Source organism: Mustela putorius, unplaced genomic scaffold (genome assembly GCF_011764305.1).
Source record: "Mustela putorius furo isolate JIRA1106 unplaced genomic scaffold, ASM1176430v1.1 tig00000196_pilon_pilon_pilon, whole genome shotgun sequence".
Lineage (NCBI taxonomy): Eukaryota > Metazoa > Chordata > Mammalia > Carnivora > Mustelidae > Mustela > Mustela putorius.
Genome location: NW_025421310.1, coordinates 10,102,320 through 10,127,914, shown reverse-complemented (window position 1 = coordinate 10,127,914; position 25,595 = coordinate 10,102,320). Strand labels below are relative to the sequence as shown.

Below are 25,595 nucleotides of genomic sequence, written 5' to 3'. Positions count from 1 at the left end.
AGGGCGCCAACGTCCGGGCAGCTCTCCAGGGCCTTCCCGGTCTCCCCACCCGCCCCGCTGGGGGGCACTCGTCCCCCTCCCCCGCGTCCAGTGCCCGCCGCGTCCGCTCCGGGAACCGTCGAGTGGAGCCGGCCGGCTGGGTCCCAGGAGGTGCACGCGGCCAATCCCGGGTCCCAGGTGGTCGCGGCCGCAGGCCTTCAGATGTGCTCAGGGGCGGGCGGGACTCGAGAGTCCTCGAGCCTCCGTGCCCTTCCTGCGGGCACAGAGATCGCCTCCCCACCCCCGCAGCCGTCTTGCCTACGCTGGGAAACCCGACCCTCCCTCGCATCTCCGGTTTCCCAAAAACTCCTGACTTGCAGATACTAAGAATGGCTTTCTAGACGGTCTTCCCCTTTGGCCCCCACGGCAGAGTTCTGGCTCGGAGCCCTCACCCATTTTAGACCCCAGCCCCTTCATCTCCCGCCTCCCAGGAGTCAGGAGTCCAGGCCCTCATCCTCCATTTTCCTGGACCCAAGAATGTGAGCCCCAGACCCTCCTCCTTCAGACGTGGGAGCCCTAGCCTCCGGCCCACTCTTCCTGGGACCCGGATGTCTGAACCCCAGGCCTCTCTTCCCCAGGGACTTGGCATTTAGCCATCTCTCGCGGTCCAGATGTTATTTCTCACTCTTCAGAACACGCCCCGCTGAATGTGGGGCAGCAAGGAGGGCGGGGAGACCAGGCTGATGCCTCCCACAGCCTCCTGGGAGTCTCTGGACTTCTTAAAGGGCTCCCCCTGGGGGCCCACCTGTTCGCCCCAGGGCTCTGAGGGACAAGCTGCGGTCTGAGGAGCCCAGGAGCCAGGTCTGCTGACATGCCTGAGGCGAAACCAGGTGACTTACTGGACTGCTCTCCCTGGGTGGAGATGCGGTCCCCTTTTCTGAATGGGGGCTAAAGGGCTCCTCTGTAGGTTTCGGAGAATGGGATGTGTTCTCTGGGTGATGAGGGCTTCCCTTCCTTCTGTGGGATGGGGGGCCCCATATCTGTGTTGGGTTGGTGGGTCTCCTTCCCTGTGCAGTGAGGGTGTTCCTTTCTCTGTAGGGATTTGGGGGGGCATTTCTGGGTGCAGATAAAGATTATCTGACTTTGAGTCCTGTGTATGGAGTGTATGGAGTCCTCTACATTTGGGGATGGAGTTCTCTTCATAGGCATCAGGGTGCTTCTCTGAGTGAGGACTGAGTCCCTTCTCTGTAGGGGAGTGGGGTCCTTGTGTGTATAGAGGTTAGGGGTTCCTGTCTGGTGAGGAGAGCTCTTGTCTGTATAAATAGGATGAGGGGACCTCCTTTCAATAGGAATGTGGGCTTCCTCACAAAGGAATTAGGGAGCCTTCTCCATATAGGGGCCCCTTATGTGAGCCTTTCTCTGCCATTTGATGCTCTTCTCTGTATGGGACTGTGGACATTTTTAACGTGGGGTGTGGCTTTCTCTCTATGAAGAAGTGAACACAAGAGATTCAAGTCCCTGGGAGGGACCCTCCTCCTGGGGTGTCCAGACCATTGGCACCAGGCTGTGGAGTGGGGGTCTAGCCCCTCACTGCAGCTGGGTCATGGGTGGGCCAGAAGCCAGCAGGCAGGGCAGGTGGAAGATGCCATGGTCAGCACACGGTGTCCAGTTTCCAGCCCCGGGAAAGAGCTAATTATACCACCAGGACCCAAAAGGTCAGGGCCTGGTGGCCTGAGTGGATGGGGCACGGCTTGTCTGGAGCAAGGGGAAACCTGATCACTCAGACACCTGAAGGGGCAGGGGGGGATGGTGCTAGAGTCCTGGGTTTTGGAAGAGGAGGGCACTGAGCATCTGTGAACATCTTTTACCTCGCAGTAGCCAAAAAGGCCCCCAAAGGCAAAGAGGCTGCCAAACCAGCTCCCAAGGAAGCCCCCACTGAGGAGGCTCCTGCAGAGCCCGCCAAAGGTGAGACAATGTTCCTGTGGGATCTGCAGAACCTGGCTTTTCATCCCCCAGGCTCCCTTTGTACCTCTGCAGCACCTTGCTCTCTCTCCTTTAGTCCTACCTCCAGAGCTAATCCATCCTTCCCACAGTTGCCCACAACCCTCCATGGCTCCCCAGTGCCCCCAGGTTAGAGCCCTGCCCCTCAGACTGGTCCCCATGCCCCTAGCAGCTGGCTGATTCATCACGGAGTCCTGCCTAGTTCTGGATGTCGCGGTCTATTTCCACACCTCTCCTACCCCAAAGCCATGTTCAAATGATCCAATCCACCTCCCTCCAGTTCACAAATGGGGAAACTGAGGTCCAAAGGAGTGGAGGAGACTGGCCAAAGTCATGCAGTCACCTCCGTGATACATGGTCTTTCCAAAGTCAGGAGAAGCCACTTTGTTCCATGCTTTGGCATCTGAGCAGAGGGTCCCTCACAGGCTCTAAGCCCCACTCATTAAGTGGCCTGCTGCCCCTTCCCTAGCCTGCCTCAGATCCCCCCAATCCTGTCTCCTAAGCAGAAGCTCCACCTGAGGACCAGTCTCCGACTGCTGAGGAGCCCACTGGCATTTTCCTGAAGAAGCCAGACTCAGTGTCAGTGGAGAATGGTGAGGGGGGATGAGGGAGGAGGGGGCTGGAGACATGATTCCCGGGTCTGAACGAGGAGGGGGCTGGTGGTCTGGACTCCCAAGTCTGAGGGAGGAGGGGACTGGGGTCCAGGGCTCCTGAGTGTGAGGGAGGAGGGGGCTGGGGACTTGGACTCCTCTGTCCAAGGAAGGAGAAACTCCCAGTCCTCTCTGTAGAGTCTCACAGTTCCTGTCTGGCTGCTCCCTCCCATCCCCCACCCCCACCCCCCAGGAAAAGATGTGGTGATCTCAGCCAAGGTGAACGGGAAGGAGCTCCCAGGGAAACCAACCATCAAGTGGTTCAAGGGGAAGTGGCTGGAGCTGGGCAGCAAGAGCGGGGCCCGATTCTCTTTCAAGGAGTCCCATGAGTCTGCCAGCAATGTGAGGACCCCGTGGGGACACTGAGGGCGTATGGGCTAAGGATGGAGGTTGGGCAGCCCCCGATTCTCAGAAGGCCTGTTGCTTGAAGCCTGGAGCCCCTGTAGGATGGAAAACAGGACCTCCAGGGATAGAGGTTGTGTGGGGCTGCTTGGTGGAGATTGTGGGGGACAGGTGGGGACAATGTTTGGGTTAGGGCAGGGCACACTTGGTCAGTCCGTGCATTCCCAGAAAGGTCTCTGGGGTCAGAGATGTGGGCCCCCAGGGTCAAGTTTGTCCAGGCATGCGAAGAGACAGCAGGCCCTTCCAGTGGGGCCAGGGTGAGGACCCAGAGAGGGAGACGTGAGGTGGGCTCCCGGGGGGGTGTGGGGTGGGGCTGGGGAGAAGTCACACTCACCCACATCCCTGGCTCCCTGCCCCCCAGGTGTACACCGTGGAGCTACACATTGGGAAAGTGGTCGTGGAGGACCGTGGGAATTACCGCCTTGAGGTCAAAGCCAAGGACTTCTGTGATAGCTGTGCCTTCAACATTGATGTAGAGGGTGCGCTGGTGGGGGTGGCGGGGGTGAGGGAGCAAAGGGTTGTGGGGGGTGGGGCTAGGATGGGTGTGTCAGCCTGGTGTAGAGAGCGTCCAGATGTGGGGGTGAGATTTGGGGAGGAGGGAGAAAATGCAGGGGTCGGGGCATTCAAAACTGGGGAGATACTTTATGGGCTTAGACCATGAGGAGGTGTGGACTTGGGGTGGAGAGGGTGCAGGGTTTTGGGTGCCCAGCGAAGGCTGAGAAGGTGAGCTAAGTGGATCCCAGGGTCTCAGTGGACAGGCTAGAGAAGGTAGCCATGAGGGCTTGGGAAATGAACGTGTCCAGGTTTAGGGTGAGGGTGTGCAAGCTTAGTGGGAGGTTATTATAGATTTGGGGGCATATGTATGGACCCTTGAGGGTGTACCGGCTCTGGGGTCTACAGCCCAGGATGCGTGGGGCTTAAATATGGGGGACACAGGGAAGGCGGCTGCCCAGGCTTGGGGAGAAGAGTGTGCTGGCCCTGGTGTGTGGTGGGAGAGGCTGCTCGTGGGGCAGTACGGCAGCAAGGGAAACAGGAATCCATGCTCAAGTTGCAGGATGTGCTGGCCCATGACAGGGGACCTGGGGGGAGGTTGTGCAGGCCTGCAGGGGCACTCTTGGTCTTAGATCAGGCCTTGCTTCCAGCTCACCTTCTGTCCCCCCATCTCCTCTCCCCAGTACCCCGTCAGGATGCCTCTGGGCAGGGTCTAGAAAGCTTCAAGCGTTCGTAAGTGATCCTGGAGCCTGGGAAGAGGTGTGGGGGGTTGGTGTCTGCTGGTGCCAAAGATTATGGAGTGTCTTTCCCGGGAGGGGAGCTGTGGGAGAAGGGAAGAGTGGGGACTCAGGGCAGGCCTGAGGGCACAGGACCTCCATGGGGTTCACACACCCTCTCAATGGCCACAGGGGTGAAGGGAAGTCAGAAGATGCGGGTGAGCTGGATTTCAGCAGCCTGTTGAAGAAGAGGTAAGCCTACCCTACTTGGCCTAGAGAGGGGAGATGGGGATTCATAGAGGAGGAGGTTCCACTGCCAGCCCTGGATGCCCTGTTTTCCACTCTGTGACCTGCATCTACCCATTTTCCACCCATCCGGCCGTCTGTCCCTCCACCTATCCCCGTACTCACCATTCACAGTTACCTACAACCACACCCACTCAGCCATCTGCTGGCCAGTTCCCCTACCTACCTACCCTTCAACCCGTCATCCTCACAGCCATTTTCCTGTTCACTCAGGCTCTAATTCACCTGTACATCCCTCTGAGCACCCAGTCAAACACCCATCTGCCATTCTGGGTGAGGCAGGTCCACCCATCCACTCACCAATCACCCGTCTGTCCAACCAGCTACCTGTGTATCCATTGACTAATCCAACCACTCACCTACCTGTGCATTTGCCCATTCATCCACCCACACATCCATTCATCTACCCGCCATCTCCCACCTGTCTATCCACTCATCTACCATTACACTCAACCACCCCGTCAGTAGCCCATCCATTCATCCTTCACCTACCCACCCCTTAATCCCATTCCCTAAGTATGGAGGCACCCCAGTCCACTTTCCACCACCCATCTGTCTCTCATCCATCTTCCTTCCCACCTGGGTATCTATCTGCATCTACATCTCTCTCTCAACTGAATCCGTCATCCCACCCACCCACTTGGCCATGCATTCTTCGATCAACGCTTCACATCTTCAGTGACACATCCATCTATCCAGATAGCTCTCTGTGCATGATGTATACAAAATTGCTCTTCTTTAGGTAAAAATGATGGGCTATTGGCAATTTTATAGTGTTCAATATGATGCTTTTCTGTTCCCTTGGTTATTCATTAACTACTGGTCCACCCATCCATTCTTCTATTCATTCATCTATCCCCATACCCAAATCCACATCAACCCCATCGAATGACAGATTCATCTCCTTGTCTTTACCCAGATAACCACCTGCCTGGCCATCTCCCCTCAACACTTCCACCCAATTGCCGACCCAGCCATTTGCCACCAACCCATCAGTCCATCCACTTGCCCAGCTATCTTCCATATGCCTATTCATCTGTCTTCATGCCACCCATCCACCACCTATCACCCATCCATGGACCAACACATCCATCACCCCAGCCATCCATCAATGACTTGACCCATGCCTGTATTATTTCTCCACCCAAAGCTCTGTACATCATTGCAGATATTCATATGTCCTCCTGTTCCCCACTCATCTCTCCTCTTTTTGTTCCCTTCCCTTCCTTCCTTCTTTCCAGAGATCTACTCACTTTCTCACTCAGCAAATATTTTCTGAAGCCTCCTGTCTCCCAGGCCCTGGGCTGAGATCAGGGGACAGAGAGAAGTTTTATTTGGTCCCTGACACTGAGTCACAGATTGTTTGGGGGATATGGGTCTGGTCCAACAGACGTAGATAGAGGCCAAGATTATTTAGTGTGACCAGAGAGAGGGTCCCACAGAGACCTTGTGAGAACCCAGAGGGAAGGCAACTCATTGCCTGGGAAGACCAGCAATGCCTCACAGAGGAGGGGGCTTTGGCACTAGGTCTGGAGAGGAGTGCATCAGGAAGGGAAAGTAGGGAGGGGTCATCTGGGTGGGGAAACATTTTGTGCAAAGGCTGGGAGGCAGGAGGGGGGCCTGAGCATTCAGGAAAGGCAAGGAACATGCTTGGGTGGTTGTGGGGGTGCTGATGGCATGGTGGGTGGCGTCATGACTGTCAGGCTGAGCTGCTGAGGCTTCCTCCTGATGGCAGTGGGGGACCCATGGAAGAATTCTGAACAAGGAAAGGATGTCATCTGATGTGGAAGTAAGGAATACCCTCCTGGGGCCATGTGGCAAGCAGGCTGGAGGGGAAGAGGCAGAATGGAGGCCAGGAGGTCAAGGAGGAGGCTGAGGCATCCAGGTGGAAAGGAAAGGGACATCAGGCCCAGAGGGAGAGAGTGGCACAGCAAGTGGGTGAAGGCAGAGGGAGGGCAAAGGCAGAGGGAGCACCTCACCTTTTAATCCTAACTGCCCCTCCACCCCCTGCGGCCCCTGCCCACTCTCCCTGCCCTCAGGGAGGTGGTTGAGGAGGAGAAGAAAAAGAAGAAAGATGATGATGACCTAGGCATCCCTCCTGAAATTTGGGAGCTCCTGAAAGGGGCAAAGAAGAGTGAGTACGAGAGGATTGCCTTCCAGTATGGCATTACTGACCTTCGGGGCATGCTGAAGCGGCTCAAGAAGGCCAAGGTCGAGGTCAAGAAGAGTTCAGGTCAGCACTGCTCAGTGGGAAAGTGGGCCCTCCCAGCATCATGGGTATTGGATGTTTGGACATGCTAGGGGGTAGGGATCCCAGCATCATGGGTATTGCATGGTTTGAACCCTGGACCTATCTCTTGAAGGTCCCAATCTAAGGAGTAATAGGGCCCTGTGGTCAGGCTTCTCCGAGTTCATGGGAGGCTTCCTGACATTGACCTTGGAGAGCCCATGGTCTGGGGAGGGAGATGTGGCAGCTCTGGGGGTGACCAGGGCAGTGAGAACCTCTCAGCTCCATGTACCTTGCATCCTTCAATCTCCAGCCTTCACAAAGAAGCTGGATCCAGCCTACCAAGTGGACAGGGGCAACAAGATCAAGTTGGTGGTGGAAATCAGTGACCCAGACCTTCCTCTTAAGTGGTACAAGAACGGCCAAGAGATCAAACCAAGTAGCAAGTATGTGTTGAGGGACAGTCCCTCAGGAGGGGTGGGGGGAGATCTGAGTCCCAGAGAGGGCTCAGATATAAATCTGACCACTCTTAACCCAGAAAGAGCTCTCCCTCATTCATATGAAAAATGTAAATACCTCAATTTTAAAAATTGACAAAGGAGGGGCACCTGGCTGGCTCAGTAGGTGAAGCATGTGACCCTTGATGTCAGGATCATGAGTTCAAGTGCCATATTGGGTGTAGAGATTACTCTTTTTTTTTTTTTTAATTTAAGGGTTTTGTTATTGTTTTTTAAGATTTTATTTATTTATTTTTTTTGACAGAGAGAGAGAGAGAGAGAGACAGCCAGAGAGGAACACAGGCAGGGGGAGTGGGAGAGGGAGAAGCAGGCTTCCTGGTAAGCAGAGGGAGCCCGATGTGGGACTGGATTCCAGGACCTGAGATCATGACCTGAGTTGAAGGCAGATGCTTAATGACTGAGCCACCCAGGAGCCCCTAGAGATTACTCTTAAAAAAATCTTTAGGGGCACCTGGATGGCTCAGTCGGTTAAGCATCTCTCTTCAGCTCAGGTCATCCCAGGATCAAGTCCTGCATTGGGTTCCTTGCTCAGTTCCTTGCTCCCTCTGCCTCTTCTCCTGCTCATGTGCGTGCTCTCTCTATCAAATAAATAAATAAAATTTTTATAAATAAATAAATAAGCTTTTAAAAAAATTGTTCAAGGTAATGAAAACAAGAATTTGGTTGAGAAGAAACCAATGGCCAATGTGCTGCGGAGAGCACATTCAACCTTGAAAATAATAGCAACAACAACAATAATAATGCAAATAAGTAATAGTCTTTCTGCTCTCCAAACAGGCAAAGACTTTCCAAAATGATAAAACCCAGTGCTGGAGACAACATAGAGAAATGGGTACACAAATGCTGCTGGCAGGAATGGTACTTGCTAAATCTCTGAATGGGCAGTGTGTTAAAAATCTTTCAGATTGTGCAATTTGAGGGATTTATCCTAAGAGAATTATCATGGTTGTGCATATTTCGCTGCAAGGATGTTCCCTAAGGCATTTGCTATTGTAGCAAAAAATGGAAAACAACCAAAATGTATGATTCCTTGCCAAAGTTCTATGTGGTCACTAAGAATGAGATCCTAAAATGTATACTAATATGGGAAGCTGGTCAAAGTTTGCAAACGGAAAGAAGCGTGGTTCCCATTTCTGCTTCACACAATGTTAATCTACATACATATAGATAAAAAGATTGGAAAGACAGACCGAAATGTTTGCAACAGTTATCTCTTGGATGGGTTCTAGTTTTATTATTTTTTTCTTGGCTGTGTGTGTGTGTGTGTTTTTTAAAGTTATTAATTTATTTAAGTCGTCTCTACACACAACGTGGGGTTCTAACTCAGGATTTCCAAGATCAAGTGTCAGCATGTTCTCCTGACTGAGCCAGCCAGGTGCCCTGGCTTTGTCTTCTCAGTTTCTCATCAGGAGCATGTTGGATAAGATAAAAAGTTAAGTTAGTTAAGGTCCAGGTTAAGTTGCTGTAACAAAGTCCCTAGGTTACATTACTTGAAGTGAGAGAGAAATGTATTCCTAGCTGATTGAGGCTGGTGGGTTGGCTTTTTCCTTAGAGATTGTTTGGGGACCCAGGTTCCACATTTTGGGCTACGCCATTTCTTGTGACATTGTCTTCGTCCCCTTGATTGAAGCTGGGTCATGGGTGACAGGAAGGGGGAAGGAGAGAAGTCCAGAGCAAGCAACACAAAGGTGGAGATGAAGTAGCAGTTATGCAGCTGGAATCCACTTACATTCTGTTGGCCCAAGTTCAGGGGCCTACCATTGTAGCTGCGAAGGAAGCTGGGAAATGTAGTTCTCAGGTCGGTAGCTGTGTGCTATTGCTAAATGGAAGGGGAGGATGGATATGGGCGGTGAGGGGGCAGTTAAGATTTCCACTATGGGTATTTAAATACTAGAAATTAGACCATCTTTCCGCTCCTGCACAATCTGGCCCTGAGAGGGAGTGACTTGCCCTGAGAACTGGTGGGTAGATCTACTCCAGGCCCGGGATCTCCTCCAGGCTCTAGGCTAAGACAAGATTTTTGCACCAGGTACGTGTTTGAGAATGTTGGTAAGAAGCGAATTCTCACCATCAACAAGTGTACACTGGCGGACGATGCTGCTTATGAGGTCGCTGTCAAAGATGAGAAGTGTTTCACCGAGCTCTTTGTCAAAGGTGAGGCTGAGATTTGGGCCTGAGCTTAGGGAGTGGAGCTCTGAGGTGGGGGTAGGAGGTCCTGAAACTACTGACCTCCTGTCCCTCTGTGTCTTACAGAACCTCCAGTCCTGATTGTCAAACCCCTCGAGGACCAGCAGGTGTTTGTGGGTGACCGGGTGGAAATGTCAGTGGAGGTATCAGAAGATGGTGCCCAGGTCATGTGGTAAGTGACTCTTGACCCCTGAGCTCCATACAGGTGCCCACAGCTTCTTTGCCTCAGCTCTGATCTTTGTGAGCCTCTTAGAGATTCTGAAACTTTACCCAACAGTCATCAGGAGACCTCAGCTCAGCCTTTCTCCATAAATCCTGACCTGTACCCATGATCTCTTTCTGGAACTTCTGACCTCTACCCATCTTATCTTCTTCCAGTTCCTTTCCTGATCCTTGCTATTTCAGATTCATTTACTCATCCATTCAACCAATCATCCATCCTTTGGTCCATCCACTCACGTATCCATTCATCAGCCCATCCTTTATCCGTCCATCCACTCGTCTATCCCATTGGTTCATCTCTCCATTCACCCATCCATCCATCCACCTATCCATCCCCTCACCCACTCACTCACCCACCCTTCTCCTCATACATTCATCCATCCCACATCTATTCACCCACCCAACAAATATTTATTGAGCACCTATTATATGATGGCACTCTTCAATGTACCGGAGATATAATGGTGAGAAAATATACCAATATGTCACCCACCCTTTTAGAGTTAATAATCTGATAAACCTCTGGGGTATATGTGTAGGAGAGAGAGACGTGTTAGTCAAGACATCACATGAATAAATATAAAAGTTCTATTTTGACAAACGTTTCAGAAGAGCACTAACTGAAGCTATAATCACTTTTTAATAGGCAGAAGGGACTCATGAGGTCAGGGAAGGCTTCCTGGAGGAGGTGACAATGGAGCTGAGATTTTAATGATAAGGAGGTAGAAAAGAAGTGGGAAGGGAGGAGTTTCTCAGGCAGGGAAGTGCCGTTTAGAGAGGCCACAATATTTGATGTCTCTCTGGGACCCCAGGACTCCCTCCATGCCCTGACATCTCCCAGTAACCTTTCATTCCAACCGGGACCTTGTGGCATCTCCCTGTGGACTGTGACTTCCTGTGACCCATTATCCCACCTGTGACCCAACTATTCAAGATGCTTCTGTCAACCTGACTCTCTCCTCCCTCCTGGGACTGCCCTTCTGATCCTGACCTCCGCTCAGGACTGTCTCTCTGGCCTTCCCCCTGTGATATCCAGACCCAGGGCTGTGTGGGTCCCTCACTTCTCTTCTTCACATTCCCCTTTGCCTAGGATGAAAGATGGGGTGGAACTGACACGGGAGGATTCCTACAAGGCTCGATACCGCTTCAAGAAGGATGGGAAGCATCACATTCTTATCTACTCAGATGTGACCCTGGAGGATGGGGGTCGCTACCAGGTCATGACCAATGGAGGCCAGTGTGAGGCCGAGCTCATCGTGGAAGGTACGGGCCCTCCAGGTGGAGAGGGGTTGCTGCAATGTGTCAAGCTTCTCCTCACAGCTCAAAATTGCTCAGGCCCTGGGGTGCCTAGATGGCTCAGCCAGAAGAACGTGTGACTTTTGATCTTGGAGTCATGCGTTCGAGCCCCACGTTCAGGGTAGAGTGTTTACTTAAATAAATAAAGAAAGAAAAAAAAATGCTCAGGGGTGCCTGAGTGGCGTAGTCGGTTAAGGGTCCAGCTCTTGGTTTTAGCTCAGGTCATGATCTCGGGGTCCTGGGATCGAGCCCCATGTCAGGCTCTGTGCTCGGCATGGAGTCTGCTTGTCCCTTTCTCTTTGCTTCTCCCCCTCTGCCCCTCTCTCTCAAATAAAGTAATAAATAAAATCTTTTTTTTTTTAAGATTTTCATTTGACAGACAGAGATAACAAGTAGGCAGAGAGGCAGGCAGAAAGAGAGGGAAGCAGTCTCCCTGCTGAGCAGAGAGCCTGATGTGGGGCTTGATCCCAGGATCCTGGGATCATGACTTGAGCCAAAGGCAGAGGCTTTAACCCACTGAGCCACCCAGGCGCCCCTAATAAATAAAATGTTAAACAAACAAACAAACAAACATTGCTCAGGCCCCGAATCTTGCAGTTGCCCCTGACTCCTCTCTTGGCCTCCCCCGGCATTCAGTTCCCCAGCGACTCCTGGCAGCTTCCCCCTCAGAAGATATCCAGGGTCTGACCGCTCTTCCCCTCCTCTTTGCCCTCACTTGTCCCAGGCCTCCACCCCTCATGCCTGAACGACAGCACTGGTCAGTGGGTGCCCTGTTTTCATGGTCGCCCCCTCCTCCACTCACATACATACCAGCCAGAGAGTGATCCTTGTAAAATGTAAGTCAGATGGTGGAAACTGAGCACAGGGCCGTCTAGGGCCCAGGTCACTTTCCTGTTATGTATGACGTCACCCTCTCCGCCAGGAGAAGCTGACTGAAAGCCATGTAGGACTCCATGCATTACATTTGCAAATGCTTGTGAGTCTGTAATTCCTTAAATATAAAAAAATTAACCAACCCCAAACTAAGGTATTTATGAGCCTAATCAATTATGGTATGTCAATAAGAAGCCCTTAAAAATGGACAGTGTGACATGCACTGATATGGAAGGATTTCCAATATACCCTGTTATCAGGTAAAAGAGCAAATATGTTACAATTTGCAAGGAGGGGAGGGGAGGAAGGAAGGAAAGGAAGGGAGGGAGGAGAGAAAACATATATACCTATTTGCTTTCATTCATAGTGGTTGACTAAACGGGTAGTGCCTGTTTGGAGAAGGGAGGATTGGAGGTGGGTAAGGAGGAGATAACCCCTTTACATCTAAATCCATTTCCTTTATTTTATTTTTTTCCCTTTTTTTTTTTAAGATTTAATTATTTATTTGAGAGAGAGACAGTACAGGCAGGGGGATGGGGAAAGGGAGAAGCAGATTCCCTGTTGAGCACAGGGTCCAACTTGGTGCCCGAGCCCTGGACACCGGGACCATGTCCTGAACTGAAGACAGATGCCTAACCGACTGAGCCACCCAGGGCCCCCACTGTCTTTATTTTTAAGGCATATAAATGCATTGTTTTGTAAAAAAAAAAAAAAAATGCACATCAGATCCCAGCCATCTTTACAACATTCTCTAGTGGCTTCTGCCTGGCTGGGAGTCCTCTCTGGGGCCCCCAAGGTCTGTGATCTGGCCCCGTCTGCCCCTACCCAGCTCATCTCCTACCATGTCTGCCTCGCTCACTGCGCACTCATCTCCTTGCTGTTTCCCACACTGAGCCTGCACTGCTCCACAGGGCTTTTGCACATGCTGTTCCTGTTACCTGGGGGACTCTAACGCATTCTCGCACAGACTCTTCCCTGCCCTCCTTCAGGCTTCATCACTCCCTTTTGTTATATATTTCTTTCTTTCTTTATAAGATTTTATTTATTTATTTCTCAGAGAGAGAGAGAGAATGCATAAGCAGGGGGAGTGGCAGGCAGAGGGAGAAGCAGGTTCCACAGTGAGCAAGGAGCCTGTTGCAAGACTCGATTCCAAGACCCTGGGATCATGCATGACCTGAGGCAAAGGCAGATGCTTAATCTACTGAGCCACCCAGGTGCCCTTTTTGTACGTTTCTGTGTCTCCCTGTTCACTGACCGCTTCCACATTAGAATATGAGCTCCACCAGGCCGGTGGATGTTTCTGGGCTGTTCACAGCTATATCGCCAGTGCCTGGAACAGCGCTGTGAATATCTGTGGGCCGCCTGGAGTTCTCATGGCCTCGTATCCTTCTCTCCATGCCCAGAGAAACAGCTGGAGGTCCTGCAGGACATCGCAGATCTGACAGTGAAGGCCTCAGAGCAGGCCGTGTTTAAGTGTGAGGTGTCTGATGAGAAGGTGACAGGCAAGTGGTACAAGAATGGGGTCGAGGTGCGGCCGAGCAAGAGGATCACCATCTCCCACGTGGGGAGGTGCGGAGTAGACTCCGGAAGTGGTGGAAGGGGAGGGGTGCATGGGGGTGGCGTGTGTATCAGTTGGCTATTGCTGCAGAACAACCATCCCTCTACTTAGTGGTTTAAGGGGAAGGGTCTTACTGCAGGGTCTTACCACAAGGGGCACAGATACAGGGAGGGGAGAACCTGTGGCCATGTCTGCCAACAGTCTCCTACAAAGTGGGGGAGACATCTAGCTGGGGAAACAAAGGGCCTGGAATTCAACAGGTGGCACAGGGACATCCAGGAGAAGCACCTGGTGACCTGTGGGATGTGGAGAGCCACCGTGAGGCCACAACAGCACGCCCAAGCACATGTGCCCCTGTAGAGTGGTGAATCACATTTCCTGACCGCAGCTCTTGGCAGAATGCAGGCTTTCTCCGGGTTCTGTGTCAGGAACCCTGCCTGCCAGGAGTGTCGGTAACTCTGAGAATGAATTGTAACACTTATGGGGCATTTATTACGTGCTGGGAGAGTTTTACTTTTTTTTTTTTTTTAAGATTTTATTTATTTATTTGACAGATAGAGATCACATGTAGGCAGAGAGGCAGGCAGAGAGAGAGAGGAGGAAGCAGGCTCCCTGCTGAGCAGAGAGCCTGATGTGGGGCTCGATCCCAGGACCGTGGGATCATGACCCGAGCCAAAGGCAGAGGCTTTAACCCACTGAGCCACCCAGGCACCCCGAGAGTTTTACTTCTTTACAACAACCCTGCTGTAGACTGCTATCATGATTCCTCATTTATAGATGAAGAAACTGAACGCACAGGGGTTTTAGCTAACTTGCTCAAGGTCATACAGCCAATAAGTGGCAAAGCTGAGATTTGAACTCAGATGATAGCATTTTGAAACTCAGAATAAAAATGGTGGGCTTGGGGGAATGGTGCCTGGCAGGCTCAGTTGGTGAAGCGTCCGCCTTTACCTTTGGCTCAGGTCCTGATCTCCGGGTCCTGGGATCGAGCCCCACCTTGGACTCTGAACTCAGTGGGGAGCCTGCCTCTCCCTCTGCCTTGCCCCTAGCCTTGCTCGTGCTTGCTCTCTCTCAAATTAAAAAACAAAAAATGGTGGGCAAGGGGACTTAGAGTACATTGAGAGGGTATTTCTCTGGGAGGCTGGCTGGCTCTTTTGGAAAGATGTGCAATTCTCGATCTCTGCATTATGACTTCGAGCCCCACATTGGGTGTAGAGATTACTTAAATGACTAGACTTAAAAAAAAAAGGTGTTTCTCCATGGTGATCTGTGGGGTGACCCACCTGATTCCTGCCTTGTCCCCACAATACCTTAGGTTCCACAAGCTGGTGATCGATGATGTCCGCCCTGAAGATGAGGGAGACTACACATTCGTGCCCGACGGCTATGCCCTGTCCCTCTCAGCCAAGCTCAACTTCCTGGGTGAGGGTGCCCCTCTGTGTTCCCCAGGGGCCAGAGCACCCACCTTCCCAGACCCCAGAGCCTAGATCCCTCCTTCACGATTAGGTTTCCCTAGTGTTATTAGGGGTGACAGCAGGCGGCATCTGATCTTGTGGGAGGAGTCAGACAAAAACATGGAGGGAGAGAGCACTATACATTCTGACGAGTGTCCACCTGGGGAGAGGGGCAGTCATGGGCCTGGACCCATGCCCAGACCCCCGGGTCACTGGGTGATGCCAGACCTTCCCCTCAGCCTCTGGGGTGGGAGGGTGGGATTAGGGGCCTACTGGATTTAGAGCTAACAGAGCCATCTTCTTTGTTCTCCAGAAATCAAGGTGGAGTACGTACCCAAGCAAGGTAAGAACTAAGGGCTGCTATGCTAAGCTGAGGGTCTGGACTCCTGGGGCTGAGGGAGGAGGGGTTTGGGGTTCCTAACTCCTGGGGCTGAGGGTCCTGACCCCTGGGTCTGATGGAAGAGGGGCTGGGGGCAGGACTCCAGGATGTCTATGCCTATTGGAGCCCAGCTCTTGGGGAACCCAGCTTGCCTTGGGGGGATCAGGATGACCTAGCTGCCCACTCCCAAGTTCCCCAATATCTCTCTCTCTCTTTTTTTTTAAAGATTTTATTTATTTATTGGACAGACAGAGATTACAAGTAGGCAGAGAGGCAGGCAGAGTGAGAGGGGGGAAGCAGGCTTGCCACTGAGCAGAGAGCCCTATGTGGGGCTCGATCTAAGGACCCTGGGATCACGACCTGAGCTGAAGGCAGAGGCTTTAATCCACTGAGCCACTCAGGCACCCCCCAATATCTCTTTTTTGCCACTAGAGCCACCAAAGATCCACCTGGACTGCTCAGGGAAGACCTCAGAGAATTCAATTGTGGTTGTGGCTGGAAACAAGCTGAGGCTCGATGTGTCCATCACTGGGGAGCCTCGTCCTGTCGCCACCTGGCTGAAGGGAGATGAGGTATAGTGGGGCTCCCCCCACCCCCTGCCCTGACTTCTTCTCCCTCTCAGCTCTGCTGGGCAACCTGGGACAAGTGGCTTCCCTCTCTGAGCTTCAGTTTCATTGTCTGTAAAATGAGAATGATGGTCCTTCTTCAGAGGATTAAAGACTGGAGATTGTATTTGTCTATCACATGGTACTGGCCTGCCACATGGTGGGTGCTCCCTCCATCCATCCCTCCCTCCATCGATCCCTCCATCCATCCTTCCCTCCATCCATCCATTAATCAGTCAGCCAACAAATCCAGCTATCCATCAACTCAACCATCCACCCATCTTTCCATTCATAAACTTATCAATTATTTAATTCATCTGGCCATCTTTTCATCCAGTAATTAATCCATTTGTCCATTTATCCACCAGTCAGTCCAAGGTCCCATCCTTCCAACAAATATTTTTATTTTGTATGTTCCAGGCATTGGACAGTTCAAGTTTTCTTCCATTGTCTAGGCTTCAGAGTCCTAGTCTGTAAAATCGATAGACTTGATTCAACCTTCATTCGTTCCTTCAGTCAACAAACACAACCCCTGAGTCTTCCTCTCTGCGGGGCTCTGGGGATACTATCTCTGCATAGCACTGGGGATATCATCTCCACGAGGAGGGAAGTGGAGGGAGGCAGACACGTGCCCAAGCAGTCACAGTCTAGGGTTACCAGGCTGAGATAAAAGGGGGGTACTGGAAACTCTGAGACTTCAGGGGGTAGGGCCATCACTTTCAGCTGGGGGCTTCCAAGATGGCTTCCCAGAAGAGGCGACTTCTAGGCGAGTCCTAAAGGATGAATAAGAGCGAGCAAATAGAAGAGTGGCTGAGGGGATTGCATGCCACATCTTTGGGATTTTAATTCAGGGTGGTGTTTGGAGGATGAGGAGGGCAGCAGGGAAGAATGGTGAGGCTGGGTGTAAATGCAACAGGTCCTCTTGCTCTGGGTCCAAGGCCAAGTGTAATGTGTGGCGATGAGGAGCTGCTGGAGGACTCTGAGTCAGGGCAGAGGTGGGTCTGGGCTTGGGGAGAGATGGAACAAGGTCACCCCGTGGCTGTGTCCAGGTGTTCGCGGCCACCGAAGGCAGGATCCGCATCGAGAATCTGACAGACGTCAGCAGCTTCGTGATCGAGAGTGCCGATAGAGCAGATGAGGGCCGCTACACCATCAAGGTCACCAACCCTGTGGGCGAGGATGTGGCCTCCATCTTCGTGCGAGTTGTGGGTGAGCAGAGGGAGCTGAGGGAGTGAGCCAGGGTGGCTCCCTGAGGCCCCGAGGGACCTGCTGATCATCCTATCTCCCACAGATGTCCCAGACCCCCCGGAGGCTGTGCGGGTCACCTCTGTTGGAGAGGATTGGGCCATTCTTGTCTGGGAGCCACCCAAGTATGATGGGGGGCAGCCAGTCACTGGTGAGTGCCCGTATGCCAGAGTCCCCATGACCTCTGACCTCTCTTACTCTCCCTGCCCCACCACCCCAACGATTGCTTGGCCTTTGAGAATTCTTTTTTTTTTTAAGATTTTATTTATTAGCCTTTGAGAGTTCTTATCATCCTTGGTGATCTCCCTCTGAGATCGGTTTTCCATCTTGGATGTCTTGCAATTCCTTTGGTCTTCCCTCACATTCTTTGCTTCCAGCAACCTGGGGATCTTCACTTATAGCATAGGGTTTTCTATGATCCCTGACTCCTGATTCATGACTCGTGACTGTTCCTGAGCCTCAGCCCCATGACTGGTGACTACTGACTGCTCTGTGACCCCGAAACCAAAACCAACCCAAGATTCATGTCCTCAGACATCTCTGGGGTCATGTGACCTTTTGATGTGCCCCTCACTGCTACAACTGACCTGCGACCCCATAGTCTCCCCATGGGCATCACTCCTCTCTGTTGGGCGGGGGCATCCAGGTTACCTCCTGGAGCGGAAGAAGAAGGGCTCTCAGCGCTGGATGAAGCTGAACTTTGAGGTCTTTACGGAGACGACCTATGAGTCCACCAAGATGATCGAGGGTGTCCTCTATGAGATGCGGGTCTTTGCGGTCAATGCCATTGGTGTTTCCCAGCCCAGCATGAACACCAAGCCCTTCATGCCTATTGGTAATGCTCCTCTGCACCCTCCCCAAACCCCTGTCCATCGCCAACCCCTGTCCTACCTGTTGCTGATCTCTGACCCTACACCTGACCTTTGAACCTCCAGCCCTAACCAACCTCCCAACCTCTTACTGATCAAGTACATTAGTCACCAATCTCTATGATCCTAGACTCTGTGCCTTTGTCCAGATCCCTCATAGACCTCTGACCTACCAGACCAACACTTCTCCCTCCTCCTGGAGACCTCACCATCCCTTGATATACGTTGTGGTTTTAATGACTCATGATGACATATCCTGTCGCATGGACCTACTGCTCCCTTTCCTGATCAGTGACTCCAACTCTGATTCCTGCCCCTCCCTGTGACCACCGACCCCTCATTTGCGTCTACCTTCCTTTTCCCTGGATTCTTACAGCACCCACGAGTGAACCCTTGCACCTGACAGTGGAAGACGTGACAGACACGACCACCACTCTCAAGTGGAGGCCTCCAGATAGGATCGGGGCAGGTGGCATCGATGGGTACCTGGTGGAGTACTGCCTGGAGGACTGTGAGTGGCCCTGTCAGGACTAGGGGTGGGGGCACGGTGTCTCACACAGAGCCCTGCTGGGGGTCCAATCCAGGGGACTGCAAAGAGGGCAGTGCAAGGAGAGCTCTTTGGTGGGGTGGGCTGGCCTAGCCCTGTGTCTTTACTTGCTTGAATCCCCAAATGGGATGGCTCAAGCCAGGCCCCCATTGACCAGCTTGTCCTCTCTCCCTCCCTCCCTTTCTCCCATCCTCCTTCCTCCTTTCCCTGTACCCATCTTCCATACAGTAATACTTTTCCATCCATCTATCCATCATCCCTGTAATTATCGACTACGTATATTCCTTCTTTCTCTCCTCCCTCCCTCCATTTGTCCATCCGTCCTTCCTTCCTTCCTGTCTTCCTTCCTTCCCTTCTTCCTGCATTCTTCCATCCATTTGCCCACCATTGGTCATCCATCCAACCATCTGTCTATTTATCTGAAAATCTTTTGGATCAACAAACTATCCATCCATCTTGTAACGTTTTCCATCCATATATTTATCTCTTCACCACCATTTTTCTTCCCTCTTCCCTCCTTCCCTTCCACCCTCCTTTCCTTCTTTCCATTCATCCATTTCCCTATATGACCACTGTCTACTGGTCATGACATCTGTCTACTGTCTCTCCATCTTTCTATGTATCCATCCACCCATCCACCCATCTTTCCACATATCCAACTCTCCATTCTCCACTGAACAAACACGTACTGAGTGCTCGACTCCATGCCAGGCTCGGTGCTACGGCTGTGGGGGTACCTGCAACACAGTCATCTCACTGGGAAGACAGGCATGATCATCTCAACACCGTATCCCAGGCCTTAAAGTCAGACAGACATGGGTTCCCATCCTGCCCTACACTTTCCTTCATCTGAAAATGGGCGAAGACAGTTGCCTTCTTGACAGGGTACAGTGATAACTGCATCTGCTAATGCATGTAAATGATGGATGGTTGGACTCTCATCAGCTTCTTCCCTCTTTCTCTTTCCAGCGCTCTTTACCCCATTCTTGCTCTTGCCTGTCCCTCTCCCATCTGCGCCAGGCCACTGTGATGTTTCAGGACCTAGTCTCGTTAGAGTTCGCCCTGGTGGTGGTTGGTCTGACCCACATTTGTTCACCAACCTATGGCAATAAACCTAAGCTAGAAAGCAAGGGGGCAGGAAATCCGAGAAGCTGTCTCTAACCAGCCCCTCATTCTCTACTCCTCTGAACCTTGATTTCCCCATCTCTAAAGTGGGGATAACATAGTACAGAGGCAGAGATCAGTGAGCTAACTAACACGTATGCCACCCTTCCAACCTGGTCATAATAAGTGCTTAACAAATATCAGCTGCTGCTGTTCATTGCAGTCAGCCCAAGGAATGGGAAGGGACAACCAGCTGAGGGGCTTCTAGAAGGTTCCCAGCATGGCTTCTCTTTTGTAGCCGAGGACTGGGTCCCAGCTAACACGGAGCCCATAGAGCGCTGTGGCTTCACCGTCAAGAATCTCCCCACGGGAGCAAAAATCTTGTTTCGGGTAGTGGCAGTCAACATTGCAGGGCGGAGCGAGCCTGCCTCCCTGTTCCAGCCCGTCACCATCCGGGAGATTGTGCGTAAGTGACTCTGAGCGCTCTTCCAAAGACCAAGTTGCTGTCATCTGGCCTGCCCTTGCCATGTCATCATTAGGGCCTCCCCCAAGAACGTCATTGCCACAGTCTCTCTGTCCCTCCCTCGAGTGTCCCCCAGCCCAGCACTGAGCCCCCATTCCTGTGTCTGTGCCCTCAGAGCAACCCAAGATCCGGCTCCCGCGCCATCTCCGCCAGACTTACATCCTCAAAGTGGGGGAACACATCAACCTCGTCATCCCCTTCCAGGTGTGCCGAGCTGGAGTCGGGCTGAGGGGTCAGGGCCCAAGGGTGGGGCCCAGGGCAGGGCCCAGGGCGGGTCCCAGGGCAAGACCGGGGCTGACCTCTCGGCTTCCCTTCCTTCCGCCCCCACCCAGGGAAAGCCCCGGCCCCAGGTGGTGTGGACGAAGGGCGGGGCACCCCTGGACCCCAACCGCGTGCACGTGCGCACCAGCGACTTCGATACCGTGTTCTTCGTGCGCCAGGCAGCACGCTCGGACTCAGGGGAGTACGAGTTGACCGTGCAGATCGAGAACATGAAGGACACGGCCACCATCCGTATCCGGGTCGTGGGTGCGCGGGCAGCTGGGGCAGTGGGGAAGCATTGTGACCCAGGAGATGGGACGTGAAGAGATTGGGATGGAAACACGGACGTGAGGCTGGGATGGGGCCAAAGGGCGAGGAAGCGGGAGTGGGGAAAGTCCTAAGCCTGATCAGAATCCCAGGACCAGGTGAGGGGGCTTAGGTGGAGAGAGATGCAGGGAGGAGGTAAGGGGTTGGGGGCTGACAACCACCCCACCCCCACCATTCCAGAAAAGGCAGGACCAGCAGAGAACGTGATGGTGAAGGAGGTGTGGGGTACTAACGCGCTGGTGGAGTGGCAGCCCCCCAAAGATAATGGGAACAGTGAGATCACGGGCTATTTTATCCAGAAAGCCGACAAGAAAACCATGGTGAGAGACCTGAAGGGCCAGGGTGGGGTGGGGTGGGCGATATCCGCAGAGCAGATGCCATCCTCTCCAGGTCACTGCTGGGAAAGGGAAACCCGCCTTGGAGAGAGTGGGAACACAGGCTGGGGCTGGGAGGGAAGCCTTTTGGTCACAAGGTGGGTTTTCTTTTCTTTTCTTTTTTTTTTTTAAACTAAGGTAAAATTCACATAAAATTAAGCATTAACAATTTTGAAGCTTTTAGTCTGTTCCCACTATTGTGTCACCAACACAACTAGTTCCAAGACATTTTCGTCTCCCCAAAAGGACACATCACACCCACTAAGCATTCCCCCCTCCCTCCCAGGCGCAGGCAGCCACTAATCTGCTTCCTATTTGTATGGATTTGCCTTCTCTGGACTTTTCATATAAATAGGAACTTGCAATATGCAGCTTCCTTCACTCAGAAAGTTTTCCTGAGTGGATTGGGGTTTCAGTCCTTTCCATGGCTGAGTGAGAGTGCCCGGTTTGGACCTACCACGTTTTGCCTTTCCGTTCAGCAGCTGACAGGCACGTGGGCTATTCCCACCTCTTGGGCTATTGTGACTCCTGGGAACCGCAAGCTGTCTTAGCGGGATGCACGCTTTGGTTTGCTTTGCTCATGCCCTGGGCCTTCTTGTGTCCATGTTCCTATGTCTGATTCTCCCGGCCCCTCCCTGTCTGTCCCCCACTGCCCCAGGAGTGGTTCACCGTCTACGAACACAGCCGGCACACCTCCTGTACGGTGCCTGACCTCATTGTGGGCAACGAGTACTATTTCCGCGTTTTCAGTGAGAACATCTGTGGGCTCAGCGACTCCCCCGGTGTCTCCAAGAACACGGCCCGGATCCTGAAGACAGGTCCTGCCACCTCACTTCACGGAGTCCAGTCTCCTCTCTTGGCTGGGATTCTACCTTGACTCCTTTCCCCGCCCCCAGACTCAAAGCTGATGGCACCCGGTGACAGGAGAGAGGCAGTCAGGGGCCAGTCCAGATGGGCACCTGACGGGTGCATCTCCCTTTCCCCAGGTATCACCTACAAGCCTCTTGAGTACAAGGAACATGACTTCCGAACACCTCCCAAGTTCCTGACGCCTCTACCAGACCGGGTGGTCGTGGCTGGTTACGCTGCTGCCCTCAACTGCGCGGTCAGAGGCCACCCAAAGGTGCCGTGTGTGTGTGCGTGGATGTGTGTGTGTGATCCTAGAGGGACATCTTCACCCAGATCCAGCCATACTACCTCCTTCCCCCTGACTTCTCCTCTGTTCATGGGATTTACTCACTTTTTTTTTTTTTTAAAGATTTATTTATTTGACAGAGAGAGATTACAAGTAGGCAGAGAGGCTGGCAGAGAGAGAGAGGAAGAAGCAGGCTCCCTGCTGAGCAGAGAGCCCGATGCGGGACTCGATCCCAGGACCCTGAGATCATGACCTGAGCCAAAGGCAGCGGCTTAACCCACTGAGCCACCCAGGCGCCCAGGATTTACTTTTAACCCACTTCCTGCCTCTCCCCCCTTCAAGCAGAGCCCAAGTCTCATAATTACACCCCAGCTTCCCTCAGAAATAGAAAACTTTGGCAGGAGCTGGGGGGAGGTCTGGACCGCCAGGGCTCCCAGGCAGCTTCTGTCCTGTCATTTCCTGACTGCTGTTGGGAATGTGGACACTTGCAACCTTGAGTTCCAGTGACTCACCTGGACCAGGGGCTGGCAAAAGAGGGCTCTCTTTTCTGCTTGTCACCAGGATCTCTAAATCAAATGTTATTGGGATGTGGCTGTGTACACTTCAGAGCCTGAAATAATGACTACCTGGCCTTTACAGATGAAGTTTGCTGGCCTCTGGTCCAACTCCAAGTTTTCGGCTTCAGCCTCCGTAGGCCCCCTGTGGATTCATTAGTTCTCCTCCTCCATCGACGTCCACGCACTTTGTTCACTAACTGTAACTCCTTCATTCATTCTGTTCATTTACTCGCCTACCAAGCCATTCGTTTCCTCAGCTCATTTATTCTCTCTGCGCTCTTACGTCACTCACACATGCAGTCTGTTCATACGCTCAGCACATGTTTTCAGAGGCTGTGTGTGCTGGTGAGCTGGATGGGAAGTTCCTGGATGTTGGGGGAGACTGACATGAATCTGAAGTCATGCACATGACTATGACAGTACGAAGGGTGGGATGCATGTCAGAGCCCTGAGGGTAGTTGCGAATGGACAGTGGGCATTCCTGCCCCAGCCTAGGCACCTGAGCGGACATGTAGCAGAGACCTGAAAGATAAGCCAGTGCTGATTAGGGGGAGAGAGGAGGGAAGAGCAGTACTGGAAGAGGGAACAGCCAGTGCGCCAAGGTCCTGGGGTGGGAGCCTGTTGGGTCTGTTTGAGGAAAAACGAGGCAGCCTGTGTGGATGGAGCAGAGGGAGGGAGCGACAGGATGGGGTGAGGACAGAAGAGTAATGGGGCCAAATTGCATAGGGTTCTGTGGGCCACAACAGAGAGTGAGGTCTTCCTCTCACAAAGAGGATACTGAGAGTCAGAGAGGAGAAATGACTAGTTCAGGGTCATCAATCAAAATAGGTGGCAGGACAACCAAGAATTGCCTCCAGATCTGCCTTCCAAAGCCCACTTTGCCATCACCCGTGGACCTTCCCTAAGCTGGCCTCTTCTCCCACTCCACTCAATAGCCGAAGGTGGTCTGGATGAAGAACCAAATGGAAATCCGTGAAGATCCCAAATTCCTAATAACCAACTACCAGGGAATCCTGACACTCAACATCCGCCGCCCGTCTCCCTTTGACGCGGGGACCTATTCCTGTAGGGCTGTCAATGAGCTGGGGGAGGCGCTGGCTGAGTGCAAGCTGGAAGTCCGAGGTGAGCGCCCTGCCTGGCTGCCCCTCACCCCTTCACCCCCACTCCCACATAGGGAACTGGAGGCCCTGGGCTGAGCCATATGGAGGGCAGAGCCATCATCCCGGTGCCCCTAAGTGTGTAACAGGGAAGCCGGATTCAGACCCCTCCAAGAATGATGCAGGGTGACGTGTGCACGGGGCACTGTAGGGGTGGGGCTGGGGAGCACCTGATCCGGTGGTGGCAGTCATCTGAGGAAGTTTTCGAGGGGAGTTGAAGGACAGATAAGAGGTGAATGAGATGGAGAAGAGCTGGCAGGTGATCACCAAGGCTCTGCTGGGCCTGGCCTATGTGGGGAGAGGTGCAGGTGCCCAGAAAAATGCCTCTTCTCCCCAAGCTCTGTCCGTCCTCTCCCCTCCTCTCTACCTCCCCCCACCAGCCCCAGCCCTGATCACTTCTTCCTCTGGAATTCTTGCCTGGCCTCCCTGCCTCCCATCTTTCCCTCCAGCCCATCCTCCACAGGGCCCCAGGGAATTCTCTCTCTGGGGCTGGCTTGCCCCACCCCTGCCTGTGGCCCTCCCCAGGTTCCCCAGCAGCTCTGAAACCTCTCAGCCTGGTGTCCATGGTCCTGTGCCTTCTCCCATGTGCCCCTCTCTGGCCTCATGTACCCCATTTCCCTCAACACTGTTTCAGCCATACCAAGCTGTTGGCAGTTGGACAAACTAGTTGTGGTTTCTCTTGTCCCTAGGACTTTGCACATGCCATTCCCTCTACCTGGAATGCTTTTCCTCACCTCCTCTGCCGTGGGCTCCAGCTCATCAAACATCTGCCAGTCCAGGCTCACTGGAGTAGCCACTACCCAAGTCCCTCAGATGTGACTGATAAAAATATGGGCTTCCAGGGTCCCTCCCCAGTTGTGACTCCCCCTGGCCCTGATGACTGCCCAGAAGACAGATGTGACCATAGACTCTTAACAAGCGAGACCATTGCCGTGGCCTTACTGGCTGTCATTAAGAACACTGCTCTTCCAGGCTGAGCCAATTTGTAATGTTTTACTGTCCCCTTTATTAATTATTGAATCAGCTCGGAAATATCCCTACTTTGAGATTCCAGTGACAGCTTGTCACTGGCAGCTTAGAAATCCCTGATCAGAACATCCCAGTCTGGGGTTCAAAGCCATAGGTTATTGTCTGCACCAGGACAGTGGTTTCATTGCCCCACTGAGATGTGAAGGACCCACATGCTCCCCCTGCTGTCCCTGTAAATCCAGGGGCAAAGGAGCCTGGGGGTGGGGCACAGGGACTTGGGAAGCCCGCCCCACCTTACCCACTCTTTTCTCATTTCCCCTGCAGTGCCACAGTGAGACTGCCTTCCACCTGCCAAAGTAATTGGCTGCTGGGTCCTAACCTGGACTTCCCTGAACACTGTTTCCCTTTCCAGAGTTACCACTAAGATAATAGTCTTGTCTACAACCCGTGTGTGTCTGTCCTTCTTGAATCTCTAGCTCCACTGCCTTCTTCCTGTAGGGGGTTAGTCACCTGGGGGTGGGTGATGGGGACAGGAGGTTGGAATGGTAACCATGATAAGACAGCCCTGATGAAACAGACCACGTTGAGGCTGCCATCTTGGAATGATTACTTTAGTGATACTACCATGTTGCCAGGGCAATTACAAGTCTCAGGTGAACCAA

The 25,595-nt window shown here is 52.7% G+C and overlaps 1 protein-coding gene across 2 annotated transcripts; it reads left to right on the top strand.

Moving 5' to 3' along the window:
• Positions 1–158: 158 nt before the first annotated feature.
• On the top strand, positions 159–25,379 carry MYBPC2 (myosin binding protein C2). 2 transcript variants are annotated; one of them, XM_013063922.2, is made up of 28 exons: positions 170–869; positions 1,855–1,944; positions 2,487–2,573; positions 2,824–2,972; positions 3,394–3,511; positions 4,208–4,256; positions 4,433–4,492; positions 6,586–6,779; positions 7,087–7,219; positions 9,321–9,445; positions 9,545–9,650; positions 10,791–10,963; positions 13,273–13,438; positions 14,743–14,849; positions 15,195–15,224; positions 15,693–15,832; positions 16,915–17,074; positions 17,157–17,261; positions 17,757–17,945; positions 18,356–18,490; positions 19,929–20,096; positions 20,269–20,357; positions 20,486–20,681; positions 20,922–21,061; positions 21,774–21,933; positions 22,102–22,238; positions 23,743–23,929; positions 25,258–25,379. In XM_013063922.2, exons 1-28 carry the CDS (start codon positions 851–853, stop codon positions 25,266–25,268), a joined length of 3,423 nt encoding a protein of 1,140 aa, XP_012919376.1. In that variant the 5' UTR covers positions 170–850; the 3' UTR covers positions 25,269–25,379. The 2 variants fall into 2 exon arrangements, with proteins under 2 accessions (XP_044933306.1, XP_012919376.1); XM_045077371.1 differs by lacking the exons at positions 23,743–23,929; positions 25,258–25,379 and adding an exon at positions 22,890–23,051 and having other exon boundaries at positions 159–869.
• Positions 25,380–25,595: the final 216 nt, after the last annotated feature.